At 48.4% G+C, this 17,063-nt stretch overlaps 1 protein-coding gene across 1 annotated transcript in view; it reads left to right on the plus strand.

The window, feature by feature from the left end:
- AKIRIN1 (akirin 1) overlaps nucleotides 1-17,063 on the plus strand; it is a 214,579-nt gene that overhangs the window by 170,528 nt on the left and 26,988 nt on the right. Inside the window, exon 4 of the mRNA XM_085647865.1 lies at nucleotides 8,428-8,499. Coding sequence (XP_085503991.1) covers nucleotides 8,428-8,499 — 72 coding nt within the window. The remainder of the gene's footprint in view (nucleotides 1-8,427; nucleotides 8,500-17,063) is intronic.

Consider the following 17,063-nt stretch of genomic DNA (forward strand, 5'->3'; position numbering starts at 1 on the left):
GGGCAGTGGAAATTGGTTAGTACCTTACTTTGAATTAAGTGCATTTTCTTCATCCTTCCTACCTTCATTCATCATGAGGCTGCCTACAACACTGCCATTGTGTTTGGCAAAGTAACCCTTACCATCTCCAAGACACAATGATGTTCATGCAGCTTCCTGAAGTTAACAATTCCTTCACCATTGCTGGAATGCTATGTATAGGAAGCTGGCTCTGTATATACTATACCAAAGTAAGGTATAGTTTGTATAGAGTCCAGTAGAACCCCAAAGGTAGGCAGAGGTAAAAGTAGATCCCTTACTCTCTTTGTGGTAGTGTGGGCGAGCAGTACGGCTTCATCAGAGGGTAGTCTTAAGCATTTATTGTACACACTCAGGCAAGAAATGATGTCTCACACTCAAAAGACTGAATTCAGACCAATTTGTATAAAAATATTATTTAGTTGTAGGTTTATTTTTAGAACCATGCCAGGCCTGGTACAGCAAGAGTAATGAAGATGAATACAGTTGAAATGCAGTAGAATGTCATTGGTTGGTTTACAGGTAAGTCCACAGTCAAAATTACTTTTCAGTTTCTTTTCAGATTACTGTGTACGTTACTTTTCAGATTAAGTTTTGAAGTTACTTTTTCTACTCAGTGTGATATGCCTAGATATCACACTGTGACATGTCCTAGAGAAAAGGTAAGTAAATCAGTTTTGGTACATTTGCAGTTTCTTAGAGTTTCATACAAACCAACTCCACTCTTGGAAGATTTTTCACAGAAAAGCAGTCCTAGGGGAGGAAATAGTGTTATCGGTAAGTATTTAGGTTTTGGAGTTAGTATTCTGGGGTCAGAACAAGTGTTGAGGATGCATACTTAAATCGCCCTCAGCGGCACTAGGGCGGCTGGGTGCAGAGTGCTGAGGCCCAGTGTTATCTAATGGGGAATAGGGGGCCTCTGGTTGGTGGCTGCTCACCAGCAGGCCACAAGGTTGTGGGAGCAAAGCTCCTGGTGTTAGGCTCAGGGCAAAGGGGGATCCTATTTAGCACACAAGGTGCACCTACAGTCGCACAGGGGCGGCTGGGTATGGGTGCTGTTTTGGCATCGGGTGCCCTGTTGGTTTCACTGCAGATTCTCCGGTTGCAATGAACACTGCAGGCTTGGGGATGAAGATCTTCTGGAGGCGACCATTTGCTGGAGAGGTAAGTTGGGATGCCTGGGGATGCCGGGACGGCGTCAGTTGGGCCACCCAAGGCCGGGGGACATTGGGTGCAGGGGTGTCTTTTGGCATCGGGTTTCTCCTACCGGCTCAGGTCGTGGAGGTCCAGGATCACCAGATCCCAGGTCAGGATTGCCGGGGAGGAGACCGCGTAGTGTTAGGCCACTTGAACCCGGGCCGTGGGCTTCTGGTGCAGACTCACGGATTTGGCCGGAGCCAGTCTGTGGGTGAGCAAATCCGGTGCTCACGGAGACAGTCTGATTTGGGGAGGCAGGGCAGGTCCTCTGTGTCCTTCGGGGCTACGGGCTGCAGGACACACTGAGATTTCGCTGTAGCAGGTCGAGGCTGGAACAGGCCCGGAGGGCTGGGGCCAAGTCAGTTGGTGTGCTGCTTCTTCAGCACGGCTCTTCGGAGCTTCTCGTTTCTTCTTACAGGTAGGTGCAGGTCAGGACCGATTGGTCCCTTCCTTGGGGTGGGTACACCCCTATTATGCCACCCTCCAACGGGAGGGGGGCATGAGCCTCAATCTGGTTGGTTGGGTCCTCCCATCTTCAAGATGGCGGGGATTGAGAGTTGTGCTTAACCCCGCCTCCCCCGCCTGAGGGGTGGGGTTGACCATGATGGGCACACCTCTCCTCCTAACTTGTTTTCCTGCTGATTCTCCCGCCCAAAGTTGGGGTCAGAACTGGTGGAGGGCAGTTTCTTGGAGCAGCAAATGGCTGGAGTAGCTCACAAAGGTGGCAAGCCCATCCTTGGCGAGGGGGCTTGGCACCTCATCCCAGGGTTTTGTTTCAAGACCTCAAGAGCAGCAGGCTTTCGACCCAGGGGTCCAGAAACATGTCTGGTGGTGGCAGCTGGCGAGCAGCCACTCAGCCAGGTCACTACTTGGGTCGTTTTTCAGGGGGCATCTCGAAGATGCCCTCTGAGTGCATTTTTCATTAGATCCCACACTGGCATCAGTGTGGGTTTAATGTGCAGAGAAGTTTGATAGCAAACTTCCCAGTTTTCAGTAAGGTCATTATGGAACTGTGGAGTCTGTAATGACAAACCCCCGACCATATACTCTTTATGGCATTACTGCACTTGCAATATCTAAGAATTGACATGGACACTGCACGGGTACCGGGCTCATTCACCTGTACCCTCACCACTGGTATAGTGCACCCAGCTAGAGGGGTGGCATACCTATGCCAGGGCAGTGGTTTGTATGCATGGCACACAGGGATGTGTGCAAAGGCAATGTTTGTGTGTAAATGTACAGGGCCTCTAAGGGTGGTGCAATAGGTGCTACAGTCCTTAGAGGCCGTCCCTGGTCACAGTGCCCTTGGTACCTATGGTACCTTTTACAAGGGACTGGCATGTGGCCTGAGTTGCCAATTGGGTTTTACAACAGTATAGTTCAGGGAAAGGACATAGGCCCTGGGTGGCAGTAGCCGAGGGCACAGTCAAAGTACACCAACATTAAGGCATAAAGTGGGGGCAACTGTGCAAAAAGGGGCTCTTTCCTACACTATGCAATTGACAAAGTCTGTAGGGCTGTCCTAGGTAACACAGAGTTCAGACTTTGGTATCTATGGTGCTTGGGAGATTTGGATCATTCTCCTTTAAGAGGAATTTCTTTCCCTTCATCAATCAACCAGTTCTATACATTTATTGAAAACCAGAAGATGTGGTGCAGTTCATTATTGCTTTTGTCCTAATGGTATACCGTGCCAATTGCTGAAACAGTCAAATGTTACAGATCAGGTGTGTTATTAGAATATCCTTCTATGTAAATCATAAAAACCTGGAACAGAAAAAAATTGGTTGCACATTAAAGTTGGTAGGTTTTTTGTTGAATCATAAGGCTAACTTGCAGTGCTTTACACAAGGCAGCTACAATGTCTTGGGGTACTTTTGTTGTCCAGTCTCTTGGTTTTTGACAACTGAGTTAAGCTTCGTTAAGCCTAACCAAATCTTTATTATACAGTTACTTGATTTCTTGAATTTAAAAATGTATGTGGTTAACACAGCATTAATTGCGATCCAATACAGACACTTGTTAAACTTTGCACCTTACATGTATGGCCATTGGCATGAATTACCATTTGGATCAGTTCATATTTAGGTCTTGTTTGACAGCAGAGCTGACTGCATTACCTATTTTTACAAATTATTTACAACGTACATACTGTGGGCTTTGACTCCACCCGGAAGAGTAAATTCCATCTCCTGTAATGCGATTGACTGTTGGTGTATCCTTCCACCTCTTAGGAGTTGATTCATTTAAATACGTGAAGGATCATTGTACATTTGAAAAGTAAACTTAGTCGACACTGTCATATTCAGTTCTTTATCTCCCTTGTATAGTTTATACAGAAAGCAATCATTCTCGTTACTGTTTTTGATATGGCTTTACAGCGCAGCTGCCGCCATACAATTATGTGAATATCACTAGAAAGCGCTTTGGCGCCGACCTCATGTTGGGAAACAGGGGTGCATGTGCTGATTGGGCAGAAAATGTGTGCTTCCGCAAAGTACCTGCCCTTCATCCCAGCTGTGATAATTTTGTTTATTTATCCAGCTGCCTAAGATTAAACTTTCAGGGGCACACACCTGGCATTCTGAAACACTCCTGAGGCGGAAAGCCGGGAGAACTCTGCTCGATAATTTAAACTGTAATTTTGTACTTTGTGTATTTTATAGCACTTTGCACTTACTTGAGCACCTTTCTGACCTGGTTGCAGCTGGGGAAGCACTAGCACAGCGGATTCTAGCGCTGTTGCAGGTGGGGAACCGCGCTGCCGCCATCGCGCACTCGACCCTCAAGCCACGCCCACTTTCGAGGCCACTCCCACTTTCGAGGCCACGCCCACTCCCCTGACCTATATAGTCGTGCTGACTCACTAGCGCGCCTAACATTCTGAAACACTCCTGAGGCGGAAAGCCGGGAGAACTCTGCTCGATAATTTTAAAACTGTAATTTTGTACTTTGTGTATTTTATAGCACTTTGCACTTACTTGAGCACCTTTCTGACCTGGTTGCAGCTGGGGAAGCACTAGCACAGCGGATTCTAGCGCTGTTGCAGGTGGGGAACCGCGCTGCCGCCATCGCGCGCTCGACCCTCAAGCCACGCCCACTTTCGAGGCCACGCCTTCCGCCCCTATATCAATGTGCCCTTCGCGGACGCGCAGCGGGCGCGCCGTCATCGCACCGAAGTCGCGCCTAAGTCAAGCCAGTCTGCGCCCGTCCGCGATCGTACGCGGGCCAGGGCCATACCCCATGCCCCTCGGGATGACCACATACGGTGGAGTAAGCAGGAATTACTTACCTTACGCCGCAATGTTGATGAGTCATGCAAGCATAATCTACGAGTAGAAGACAACATAGGCTGCGAACACTGTCACTTCTCCTATGACCTTGGTAGGAACACGAACAGTATGGACTACATTATGCACTGCGGACTGCTTAATGTACGATCATTAAGGAAACACAAGTTAGACCTATATGATCTACTCACTGAGAGAAAATGGGATCTTGCGTTTCTAACAGAAACGTGGTTAGATAATGATTCTACATCTGATGCCCTTGAGGCACTTCCAGTAGGATATACAATACACAGACAGGACAGACCCATAGGCAGAGGAGGGGGCATTGCAATTGTAATCCGGGAAAGCTTGCGATGCCAACTTGACAGCTCTCCTATCCTGGATAGTGAGGCAGGGAGCTTCACTATTAAAGTGAATAATAGCTACACGCTAAAGGGCGTGCTAATCTGCAGACCCCCAGGCCCTATAGCCAAGTTTGAGGAAAGTCTGGTTGAAGGCATTATGGAGACCGCTTTATGCAAAGACAAATTTTTGGTACTTGGAGACCTTAATTTACATCTTAATAACCCCTTAGACAGCGTTAGTAAGAATTTCAGTCAGGCATTAGGAGCCCTCCAACTGAATCAAATTGTTAGCGGTCCAACTCATCAGTTGGGTCACCTGCTGGATCCCATATTTGTCAACTGGGGGGAAGTAGAAGCCATGACCCCTATACCCATCCCCTGGTCGGATCACTATTTAGTCCCTTTCACTATTCGTATTCCTGGAAGTAGACCCCTGCAGCCAACAGTATTGTATCACCTCAGGCGGAAATGGGCTACTTTCTCCCAGCCTAAATTCTGCGAGGCACTGACTAAAGGGGGGAGCCCTGGGGGGGATGACGCTGACACGGCCAATACTAATCTTTGCAAACGCATCAATGAGGCACTGGATTGTACAGCTCCTCTTCTAAAAACCAAATCTGGGGGCCGTGTTCAAAAAACTGCCCCATGGTTGAACGATGAATTAAGAGCCTTGAAAACCGCACTGAAGAGAACCGAAAGAGAATGGCGCAGGACTTTCTCCAAAGAATTTAGAGTCACCTACTTGACCGAGAGGCGACTTTACCATGGCCTAATTAGAAAGTCCAAAACAGCATACTATACGTCTAGAATCAGTGAAGCTGGTAATTCAGTGAAAGAGCTGTTTCCGCTCGAAAGAGTTTTGTAGAGCGAAAAATCTGCCACTGTCCCAGACGATTGTTCCCCCGTATCGTGCAATAAAATCGCAGACTTTTTTTCAGAGAAAATAGCCAAAATCTACTCGGCGTTCCCAACGCAGCCTATAACTGGGACAGAATTTGTCGAAAGCCCTAGGGAATGGGGAGATAGACACAGACTGACCCACTTTGTTACCCCGCCCCCAGAAGATCTCCTAAAAATTTGTAGATCCGTGAGGTCGGGTTCTCCACGGGACCCTACCACACCTAAACGTCTGGCAGATAGTCTGGTGGTATTAGAACCTTACATCAGACATCTATTAGACGTGTCTTTTAGTACCATGACAGTACCTAAAGACTGGAAAAAGGCGGTGGTTCTACCTCTAAGGAAGAAACCAACCATCAGTTTTGAGAAACTAGAGAACCTGCGTCCAATCTCACTCCTACCATACCTGGCCAAAGTAGCCGAAAAAACGGTCAAAGCTGCCTTATTACACGATACTCAATCATTCTACAGAGTCTGCACTCCTAACAGCAGTGGAGACCCTACGTCAGGGGGCGGATGAGGGTCACACCATGGCCCTCATCCTATTGGACCTGAGTGCAGCATTCGACACTGTAGCTCACGCCAACTTTCTACAGTGTATGAATAATGGAGGAATATCTGAAGCTGCACTCCAATGGATCCAATCCTTCCTGACTGGGAGAAGCTTCCAAGTCCGCCAGGGTGATCACTACTCTAGAGACATAGGATTGGGACAGGGCGTTCCCCAGGGATCGTCCCTGAGCCCAACTTTGTTTAATCTTTGTCTCTCCAGTGGCTTCGATTGCCGTGAGTCATGGATTGAACATCGTGTCATACGCCGATGACACGCAGTTGGTTATCTCCCTCTCACGTGCACCCGGACTTGCTATGGACAGTTTCAGGGCTTGCATGCAAGATCTTGCAACCTGGATGTTCACCAACTGCCTTAAATTAAACGGCAACAAGACCGAGGTGCTCGTGGTGGGGGGGGAGTCCATCTGTTTGGTCGTCGGCATGGTGGCCTTAATGCCTAGGTGAGGCACCTATGCCCCGTCAGGAAGTCAAAAACCTTGGTGTATGGCTCGATGCTGACCTGTCTTTTGGACCCCAAATAGACCGAGTGGCGGGTGTCTGTTTCAGCGTTTTAAAAATCCTACGGAAGGTCCTTGCTCTCCTTCCTATGTCCGCCCGGAGACCGCTGGTACATGCCCTCGTGACATCGCGCCTAGACTATGGCAACCTATTGTACTTGGGAGCCACCTGCAAGGCAATAAACCGCCTCCAGGTATTGCAGAATGCGGCAGCCCGCCTTATTCTAAAAACCCCAAAAAGATCGGATTCTAAAGCTGCCCTTCAGACTCTCCACTGGTTGCCAGTGAGAAGCAGAGTGGAATTTAAAGCCCTCTGTACCTGTCACCGTATTCTTGCTAGGAAAGCGCCTACACCACTTCAGAACCTAGTTACCAAGTATGTACCATCACGCGCTCTGCGCTCTTCACACGGAGGTCTACTTGTGGTCCCTAGGGTCAGAAGGGCCCGCATGGGTGGACGCTCTTTTCGCCATTTGGCAGCGAAGCGCTGGAACGCCCTGCCTCTTAATCTCCGCCTAGACCCATCGGAATCCAGCTTCCGGAAGAACTTAAAAACACACCTATTTTCAAGATAATCGGGCTCACTCCTCACTACTGAGTTTTTCAGTTGTAGCGCGGGGACACGCTTCCTAGCGTAACCAAGCGCTTTATAAGCCTCCCTTAATAATAATAATAATTGGAATGCTGCCAAAGTAATTATATCATTTATTTTTCTCTGGCAGCAGCATAAATGGGAGGAGGGCAGTCTTTAACCTCCATGGATTTTTAGGTCAGGTTTGCCAGTGTAACTGTCACCTGCCTTTTAACTTACACCAATATTATTTTACAGTTCTTTGCTTTTATACAAATAAATAATATATTCCCATGCTTTTTACTTGTAATATTTCACGTTACGATACAATAATTCTTTATAGCCAGGCTTATTGGCGTTGCCAATGATTGTTCAAGTAAGCACTAGCAAATAAAGAGGACTGGCATTAATGTGATAAATCATTTTTGTTCTTGCAACACCTGCAAACAGCCTTTGTGAATGCCTGCATTTACGTATGCTACCTGTTGAAGCTAAACCAATTGGCCTGGCCAAGGCCTTTTGAAAATGCAATTTGATTGTAGTGAACAGCTCCCTCTAAGGGGTGGTGTTGGGTTGGGATATATTTGAGTTTTACAGACCGCCTCTGTTTCACATTCCAGTTCAAAGCCAGCCTTCAGCTTTCGTAAACATTTGTTTTCTAAGCACTCTTTCGTTGGCATTCAATGGTCGAGTTTCTTTCTCAGTTATGTGCACCTTGTCAGGCTTTGTCAAGGAATCAACCTATTAAAAGCTGCAAACCTAGTTTGCACACCCATAAGAGGTACTTTTCTTTTCTACAAAATGAAGCTGTATATAGCAAGCCTAATAATCCCCTCACCCCCAAAAAGAAACATTAATTACAGTATTTAAATTGTCATGATTCAGAATTTGAAAACCCACCAAACAGGCCTTCTGACAGAAAAATGTGCACTCTTTGTTAAAAAAAGAAAATAACAAATAATTGATTTGCGAACATGTTTAGGCCATGGTGAGTTTTATATTAAAACAGTATTCAATTATGTTTTTCTCTGCAGAACAATATGATTCTTTTGTGAAATTCACACATGACCAGATCATGCGGCGGTATGGAGCACGGCCTGCCAGCTGTGAGTGTTTCATTTTGCTTTTTGAAAATGTTCTATCTGATTGGTTGTGAACAATCTTTTTGGATGCCTACTAGGGCAATGATATTTGTTTGACTAATGAAAGTTCCCAGTTACTGAATCTGTCACTGTGAAGTGGGTGTTGGGAGCAGCACTCCATTAGAAGTTATACGGAAAGGAAAAAACTGCCAGCATTCCATTACTCCCCTTATTAAATAATCTGGTACAAATTTTCAACCAGCTCTTTAGTGCAAGTGCTTGAAGTTGTGACTTACCATATCTCAGAGACGTGGATGTACATCTGCTGATCTGTGGCGACAGCCACATCAGGTAATCATAGTGGGAGGTGGACCACTGAACTGCAGTTTTGCAGCGTGAATCTTTCCTGGATTCACATGCTGTGCATTACGTGATCTAGTGGTTGGGTCCGGAATTGTACTATTTTCTTTTTTTGATGTTGGTGGGTGTCGACATACCACCATTTGGTGTCCTCCTGTGACGTTGACGTGCTTCCTCCGGAAGCTCCCACATTTGGTCGCCACCTCCAGATTCTATTTTTCCGCCATTTGGTCTGGATCGATACGGAAGGTGCGCCAGAGATTTGGAGAGCAGAATCAACGAAAATAGGTGAAACTTCTACAATGCAGCGATAAAAGGCTTTTCGACCTACCGGACTACTATCCAACGAGCCGGAGTGCACCGAAAAGGGAAAGTCCGTAACTTTGACGACACCGAGAATGCGCATGCATGGGGCTCCCTGTGCTCGGTAATGAACAAGACACCTTTCAAATTCTGCAAGAATTGTCATAAGTACGCTCAAAAAGATCAGCATCCAGTCTGCAACCTTAACCTGCTGCTGGATCACCAAAGTGAAGATTGCAACACATGCTTGGTCTTCACCCCAAAAACCTTGAGGGTAAGAGGGAGACGGAGAAGGGCCAACTACAACATGCAGGGCCAGGGGCCAGCAGTGATTCGAGGTCTGGTCCTTTACAGAGAAGACAAGGCCCTGATTTCGAAAAGGACACAGACGTCCCAGTCGTAGAGGTCGAGAAGAAGACTTCGAAGGAGGTAATAGAGCCGTCAACCTAAAAAAATAAATAAACGGATGAGACACGAAAAATGTCTCAGACCTCGTAAGGATCCTGGGCGTCGAAACAGTCGACCGCAGCCGCCTCCAAAGAGAAACAATCCGTTGGATCCTTAGATAAGGACTCTGTGACGGCGAAAACTCTCAAAAAATCAAAGACGTCAAAAGACTGTCACGAAAAAGACACCTTGATGTCGAAACAAGAGTTCGAAACAGCCTTCGACGGCATCGTCGAGCACGTAGAGAAAGGCTGAGGGTCTTGGTGCCGAAACAAGAAAAAGAGGCTAGAGGCGGAGATGGCGTATATTTTGCATCGCAAAAAGGAATTTGACGACAGCTTGAAGCAATTCAAGATACCACCGAAAGTATTGACTGAAGCAGAGAAATCGGTCGAGGAAGTGCAGCCGCCCACTCCTCCCGAACCACTCGACGAAGAAGAGGAATTTTTCTTCGAGGATGAAGGAGACGAAGCACCAACGTTTGTGGGCTTCGCGACCTCTGAGTTTCAAGATCTACACTGGCAGGATCTCGACGCTGAATCACCAGAAGAGGCGGTCGCCATCTATCCTTCAAGGCCTTCACCACCAGATGACATTGGGATGTACAACCAAGTCATAACAAGCATTGGCATAGCCAATAGGTCTCGCCTTTGGGACCGTATAAGTGTTGAGTTATGCAGCACAATATCCTTGGTGCAGCAACATCAACTGTTGCATGGCTAAACACTTATAAGGTCCCAAAGGCGAGACCTATTGGCTATGCCAATGCTTGTTTTATTTTGAGAGGGAGAGTACCAGCACTTTTCAAGAGCGACGTAATACTTTTAATTGTAGAGTACCGGCACTTCTCAGAAACAAGCAGGTACTCTGCAACAGAGCACCTGCACTATTTTTCCAATTAAATCACTGTCCATTAGTACTCCAGGAAGTCGAGATTGTCTCAGCTTTCCAGAAGCACCTGTGGAAATGTTTGAAATCAAAAACATTCATACATCTACAACCAAATTTAGGCATGAATATACAGGTCCAGATCTACATTTCTTTTGAAGAGCCAGGTCCCTTGGCCTGTCCTCCATGGTTTTAGTCCTCCATATAAATATTTCCTCTATATATGCATAAGCATCGGCACTATCGTTTTCATCTACGGATTTTACATGAGTCTAGGCAGGCTAATCACAGTCCTATTTAGGTACTGGTCAGAGAGTTAGGTGGCAGCTAGACAATACGTCGTCTAGCAGAAAGTGATGTTCTCTCCAAGTGAACCAGATAACCCGTGGCAATGGGCTGGACATCTTTTGTGAGCCCTTGTCGGGAAAGACTTTGACTTTTCTTACCCAGTTTCTGCTAATTCAAGCCCACATTATGCCATACAAAGTTTCTGAAATGGAGTCAATCAAAACCAATAAAAAATGTTTGCAAAAAAATAAAATATGCCTTGCATTGGACCCGAAAAATCCTTAAGATGACCCTGAGAAAATGGAGAGAGACAGTTAGAGGAAGAGTTAGGAAGAAAGAGAAAGGTTTAGATATAAAGTTAGACAGAGGTCAGACAGAGAAAGTTGACTTCCCCAGGGGGCTCTTGTAAGGTCATGGCCCTGGGCAATAGCTCACTTTGCCTTAAAACATCTCTGCAAGTAACAACTCACCAACACTACAGGGAGAGACTAAGGAGAGTATGCAAATTCAAACCTGGCCTAGAATTATGCTAGAATAGAACACGGTGTGCCAATCTCATGTAGTGAAAAGCAGAGGTGCTCTGTGAGCCCTGCTTATCCAATTAACATTCTTGATTGGGACATGAAGTCCTTAACCTCAAGGCCTGAACTATGTCAGTGGTGTTCCTACTTCAGACCTCGATAGAATTATGCAGAAAATAGAAACGATTAATAAAAAATGCTTTTGTATAACTGATGTATAATACGGTTTGGTAAACTGCTGCCCAAAACAATGTCTAGACTAATGTAGGTTTTTATTTAATAGTGTGGAACCCTTCACACGATGGACTAAAATGTGGAAATGTAACCATCATAATATTTCAGGATTACCGAAGATAGCAGCCTGAGATTGATAGGTAGGGTTTACACCACTGGGTTGGCCAAAAATGTGTTTGCAAAGGCACAACATCAGTCATACGGGATCAAAGAATGCGTAGAGGAAGGAAAAAAGTTATAATTTGTGAAATGCCAGCAGTTTGGTGGTTGAGACGTGCGTGTGATGTAGTAATTGCTCAAATAATACCAAATAAAATCAGAGAGAATAGTGGCTTATGCTCAACTTTTGGTCCTTTCATAAGAAAATTTAACTTTGATGAATATAACTTAAGAATCACCCATATACACACGCTGCCATAGCCTGGGGAAGTTCCAGTTTACTTAAGACACTAGTGCTGCTACATATGTAGGATTGCAGCAGTCTAATTGTGATCAGACCAGAGCGTTTCCCTCCAAGATCAAGGAAAGGCAATAGGGCTCAAGAATTAACCCCTTCGCTGCTAGGCCTTTTCCCCTCCTGTGCTAAGCCTTTTTTGGGCTATTTGGGGTAGTGCGCGCTTAGGCCCCTGTAACTTTTTGACCACATTAGGTATCCACGCCAAATTTGCGTCCTTTTCTTCCAACATCATGGGCATTCTAAAGGTACCCAGGGTTTGTGGATTCTCTTAAAGGGTTCCCAGGAATTAGTCAAAATACAGTAAAAAAAAATTTTTTTTTTTTGTGAAAAATGGGGGGAAAGTGGCTGCAAATGAAAGCGTCTGGGTTTTTCTCTGCAAATGATATCAAAAAAGGGTTTGTGGGGCTGAAATCACAATTTCTCCAGCTTTTAGGGAATGACAGATTTTTGTTAGAAATCCAACTTTTTTTACACAGTTTTGACATTTTTCTGGGACATACCCTATTTTTGCTATTTTTTGTGCTTTCAACCTCCTTCCAGATAATGGTAAAAATGGGTAGAAAAGCAATAATGGATCCTGGAAAGCTATACATTTTTGAAAAGTAGACAAAATTCTGAATTCAGCAAGGGGTCATTTGTGTAGATCCATCAAGGTTTCTTTATAGAAACTAACAGGTAAATGTAGGAAAAATAAAAAATTTGTTGAAAAAAGCAGCCTTTTGAGTCAACGTTTTCACCTGTAACTTCTTCGAATTATGACATCTCTTTGAAAGCAATGTACCGTTACATCCGGTGGACCTTCCTGGTTGTGGGGATATATAGGACTTGTAGGTTCACCAAGAGCCCAATGAACCAAGAGTAAAAAACTGAGCAGCATTTTGTAATGGGTTTTATTTTTTTGTTCCGGGTATGTAGCAATTATTGTGGGAAAATGTATACATGGAAAAATCGATATTAAAGACACCTATGTATTTCTGAAATGGGAACAAATTACAGAGTTTAGAAACAGTGCATATTTGGACATTTTCGAAATTGGGAATACTCATACTAGCATGACAATTATTGGTCATTTTTCGACTTTTTTTTTTTACACGTCTTTCATTTGGAAGGGAGAAATGCATCAAAAATCAATAGGTAATAACAGTTGCTTTACAAATCTAAACTACCCTAAGTCTCCCGATAAAAATGGTACCTCACTTGTGTGGGTAGGCCCACGACAGGAAGTGGCTCAAAACCTAAGGTGAACACACCCCATTTTCACACTGAAAATTTACTCTTTTTTTGCGAAGAGTCTAGCTGTAGTTTTTGAACCCTAGCCCTGCCGGCACCTAGGGAAACCTAGCAAACCTATACATTTTCGGAAAACTAGACACCCAGGGGAATCCAGGATTGGGTGACTTGACTGCCTCCCACCATGGTCTGTTACCCAGAATCCCTTGCAAACGTAAAAAATTGACAAAACACATTTTCCCCATATTTCTGTGATGGAAAGTTCTGGAATCTGCGTGGATCCACAAATTTCCACCCACCCCGCGTTCCCCGAAGTCTTACGAGAAAAATGGTACCTCACTTGTGTGGGTCGGCCTAGTGCCCGTGACAGGAAGCGGTGCAAAACGCAACGTGGTCACACCTCAATTTTGCAGTGAAAACTGACCCTTTTTTGGCAAAGTGACGAGCCGTGGTTTTTGAACCCTAGCCCTGCCGGCACCTAGGGAAACTTACCAAACCCACGCATTTCTGAAAACTAGACACCCGGCGGCTTCCAGGGAGGTATGGCTTGCGTGGATCCCCCAACGTTTCTTTACCCAGAATCCCCTGCAAACCTCAATTTTAGCTGAAAAAATCACTTTTTTCACACATTTTGGGGTGGGAAAGTTGTGGCATCCCCGGCCTCACACAAATTTACCACCACCCAGCGTTCCCCCAGGTCTCCCGGTAAAAATGGTGCCTCACTTGTGTGGGGGGCTCAAGTACCCGCGGTAGGCAAGGGCCAGGCAAGGGCCCAAAACGTAGTGAGGTGACATCAAAATGGCCTATCGCAAAACCACCTGGTTTTGCAAGGGGGGTCACTTTGGTTTTTGGCCCAAAACGTAGTGAGGCGACATCAACATTGCCTATCCCAATGTCGCCTCACTGCGTTTTGGGCCCTTGCCTGCCGCGGGTACTTGAGCCTCCCACACAAGTGAGGCACCATTTTTACCGGGAGACCTGGGGGAACGCTGGGTGGTGGTAAATTTGTGTGAGCCCGTTGATGCCACAACTTTCCCACCCCAAAATGTGTGAAAAAAGTGGGGGGTTTTTCAGCTAAAATTGAGGTTTGCAGGGGATTCTGGGTAAGGAAACGTTGGGGGGTCCACGCAAGCCATACCTCCCTGGAAGCCGCCGGGTGTCTAGTTTTCAGAAATGCGTGGATCTGAAAGAAACACGTTAGTTAGATTCCTCACCTTAGAATATCCCCAGGCGTCCGACTGGATCCGGAAGATTTTTCGTCAGCAATACCCCTTGCGCGTCGCTAGGCGTCGGTGCGGCTCCGCGTCCGTCGTCGGCGTCGTGCGCCGGGATGACGTCGTCGGAGTACTTAGACGCCGCCCTCGCGCGCTGACGTCAGTTCTTCTTTTTTCCGCGCCAGTAAGCGCAGATCCGGGAGAGCTACCCCTTTAGTCAATTTTTGACTAACTTTTTTGATCCTTTTTGATCGTGTCTCGACACCGGTGCCGGTAGGATGCCTGGGTTTAAAGCCTGTACGGACTGTAACCGATTGATGTCGGTTACGGACCATCACCGCCGGTGCCTTTACTGCTTGGGCCTCGATCACGACGCGGAGTCGTGTTCGGACTGCAAGGCCCTGACCTCGAAGGCTAGACGGGAGCGGTCCCGTAAGCTTCTCGAGATTCGCCACTCGGCTCCGCGCGCCTCTCGATCCCGGTCTAGGAGGAGGTCCAAGGATCGGTCGCGGAGCCGCAGCCGACGTCACCATCGGTCGTCGGGATCCAAGTCTTCGGGTAAGTCGAAGCATTCCAAGAAGTCCAAGAGGCGACATCGCTCTTCGGACTCCCCTCGCCGGTCGCGCGACTCGGCCGAGGGTCAGGGTGGTTCCACCCCCGCGGCTCCGGCGGAGCCGCAGGCGCCGCGCCCGTCCCCATACCCTCCGGTCCCTGGGACTAACGCGACGCCGGCGGAAGTCAGTGCCTTCCTCTCGGCCATGAGGAACCTGGCTCCGCCGTCGGCGCCCGCTGGTGCGCCTTCGGGCCCCGCGGACCCGACTGGGCTGCCTTGCCTGCCGGTGGCTCCGGCCCCGGCGCCGGCCTCGACGCCGCAAGCGCCCGAGGGACCCGTTCTCGAGTCCCCGTCGACGCCGGTCAACCTCGTCACGCCTCCTCCGCCGGCGTCGACACCGGTACCACCCCCGACGCCGACGTCGACTCCGCTCGACGTCGTACCCCAGTTCAGTCACGGCGCCGGTCCGGCGTCGATGGACGCTGAGATCGGCGCCGCTAGAGACACATTATGTCTACCGCCCGGCTCCGTTATTTTCTCCTCTATACCAGGAGTCGGATGATGGGGACAACTGGGAGGGATCCGAGGATCCTATGGCCGCTCAGGCTCAACTGTCCCAGGACTGGGCAGATGAACTGGGGGAGGCCAGTGGCCTGGATACCTCTCCAGACACTGGATTTGTCTCTCCTCCGACTGTGGCTTCGGAGGCGGGCGCTGCTTTCTCTGTGGTGCTGCGCAAGGCGGCCGCAGCCCTTGGGCTCGAGCTGCCTGCCGTGGCTGTGAGGACTAACGTCCTTACTGAGGTGCTTCAGTCTGCAGCAAGCTCCACTGAGCCTCTGCTGCAATTCAATGAGGCCCTCATTGACGTTCTGCAGGGCACCTGGTCCAAGCCCTCCACAGTTCCTCCTGTGGACAGGAACGGCGCCACCGCCCTGCTCCGGGCGACCCCAGTTTTCTGTCCCAACACCCTACCCCTGAGACCCTGGTTATCCAGGCCTCCACCTCCCAATCCTCTTTCCCGACCGCCCCGCCGGACCGGGATTCCAAGAGACTAGAACAGTTTGGCAAGAAGCTGTTCTCTTCCCTTAGTTTGGGACTGCGGTCTTTGAACACCGCTTGTCTCTTGGACCGTTATTCCCACTCTCTGTGGGATGCGGTGGAGGACGCGCTGACCCTGTGTCCGGAGGAGGTCCGGACACTACTTACCCAGGCTATGGCCGATGGGAGGGATGCCGCGCGACATGCTATACGTTGTGGGCTTGACACCACGGACTCGCTGGGTAGGGCCATTTCTACCACAGTGGCGCTTAGACGTCGCGCCTGGCTGCGGTCCACGTCATTTTCGGGCGATGTCTAGAGCACTCTCATGGACATGCCGTTTGATGGCACTCGCCTGTTTGGCGAGAAAGCGCACAGTGTGCTGAACCGCTTTAAGGACTCCCGGGCTACGGCCAAGTCCTTGGGCCTCTCGGCCCCGCGGTCGCAATCTTCCGCCTTTCGCCCCTTTCGTGGCCAAGGAAGGGGTGCCTCCTCACGTGCGCCTAGCCACCAGCCGCAGAACCAACCTGCGCGCGGTCGCGGACGTGGTTTCCGCCGAGGTGGTTCTGGAGGACGACTAGGTCAGCCCACATCCACCCCGGCAGCATCCGCCTCAAAGCCTTCCTAGTCCGAGCTTTCAGGCCCATTCCACGCCAGTGGGCGGCAGAGTTCGCCATCACCTGCTCCACTGGCGGTCCATCACATCGGACAGGTGGGTGCTGCAAATCGTCCGAAGGGGCTACTCCCTCCCCTTCGAGACGACCCCTCCAGCCATGCCACCGCAGCACCACTGTATCTCGGGGGATCATTTGAATCTTCTCCACGAGGAAGTTTCGGCCCTCTTGGCCAAGGGGGCCGTCCAGTGCGTTCCGAGTCCAGAAGTAGGTCGTGGTTGTTATTCCCACTACTTTCTGGTTCCCAAGAAGGGCAAAGGGGGCCTACGCCCTATCTTGGACCTCCGGAACGTCAATGCCTTCCTCCGGAAGGAAAGGTTCAAGATGTTGACTTTGGCTCAGGTTCTAGCTGCCCTAGACCCCGGAGACTGGATGGTAGCG

The sequence above is a fragment of the Triturus cristatus genome, chromosome 3_2 (genome assembly GCF_964204655.1).
Source record: "Triturus cristatus chromosome 3_2, aTriCri1.1, whole genome shotgun sequence".
In the NCBI taxonomy this organism is placed as follows: Eukaryota; Metazoa; Chordata; class Amphibia; order Caudata; family Salamandridae; genus Triturus; species Triturus cristatus.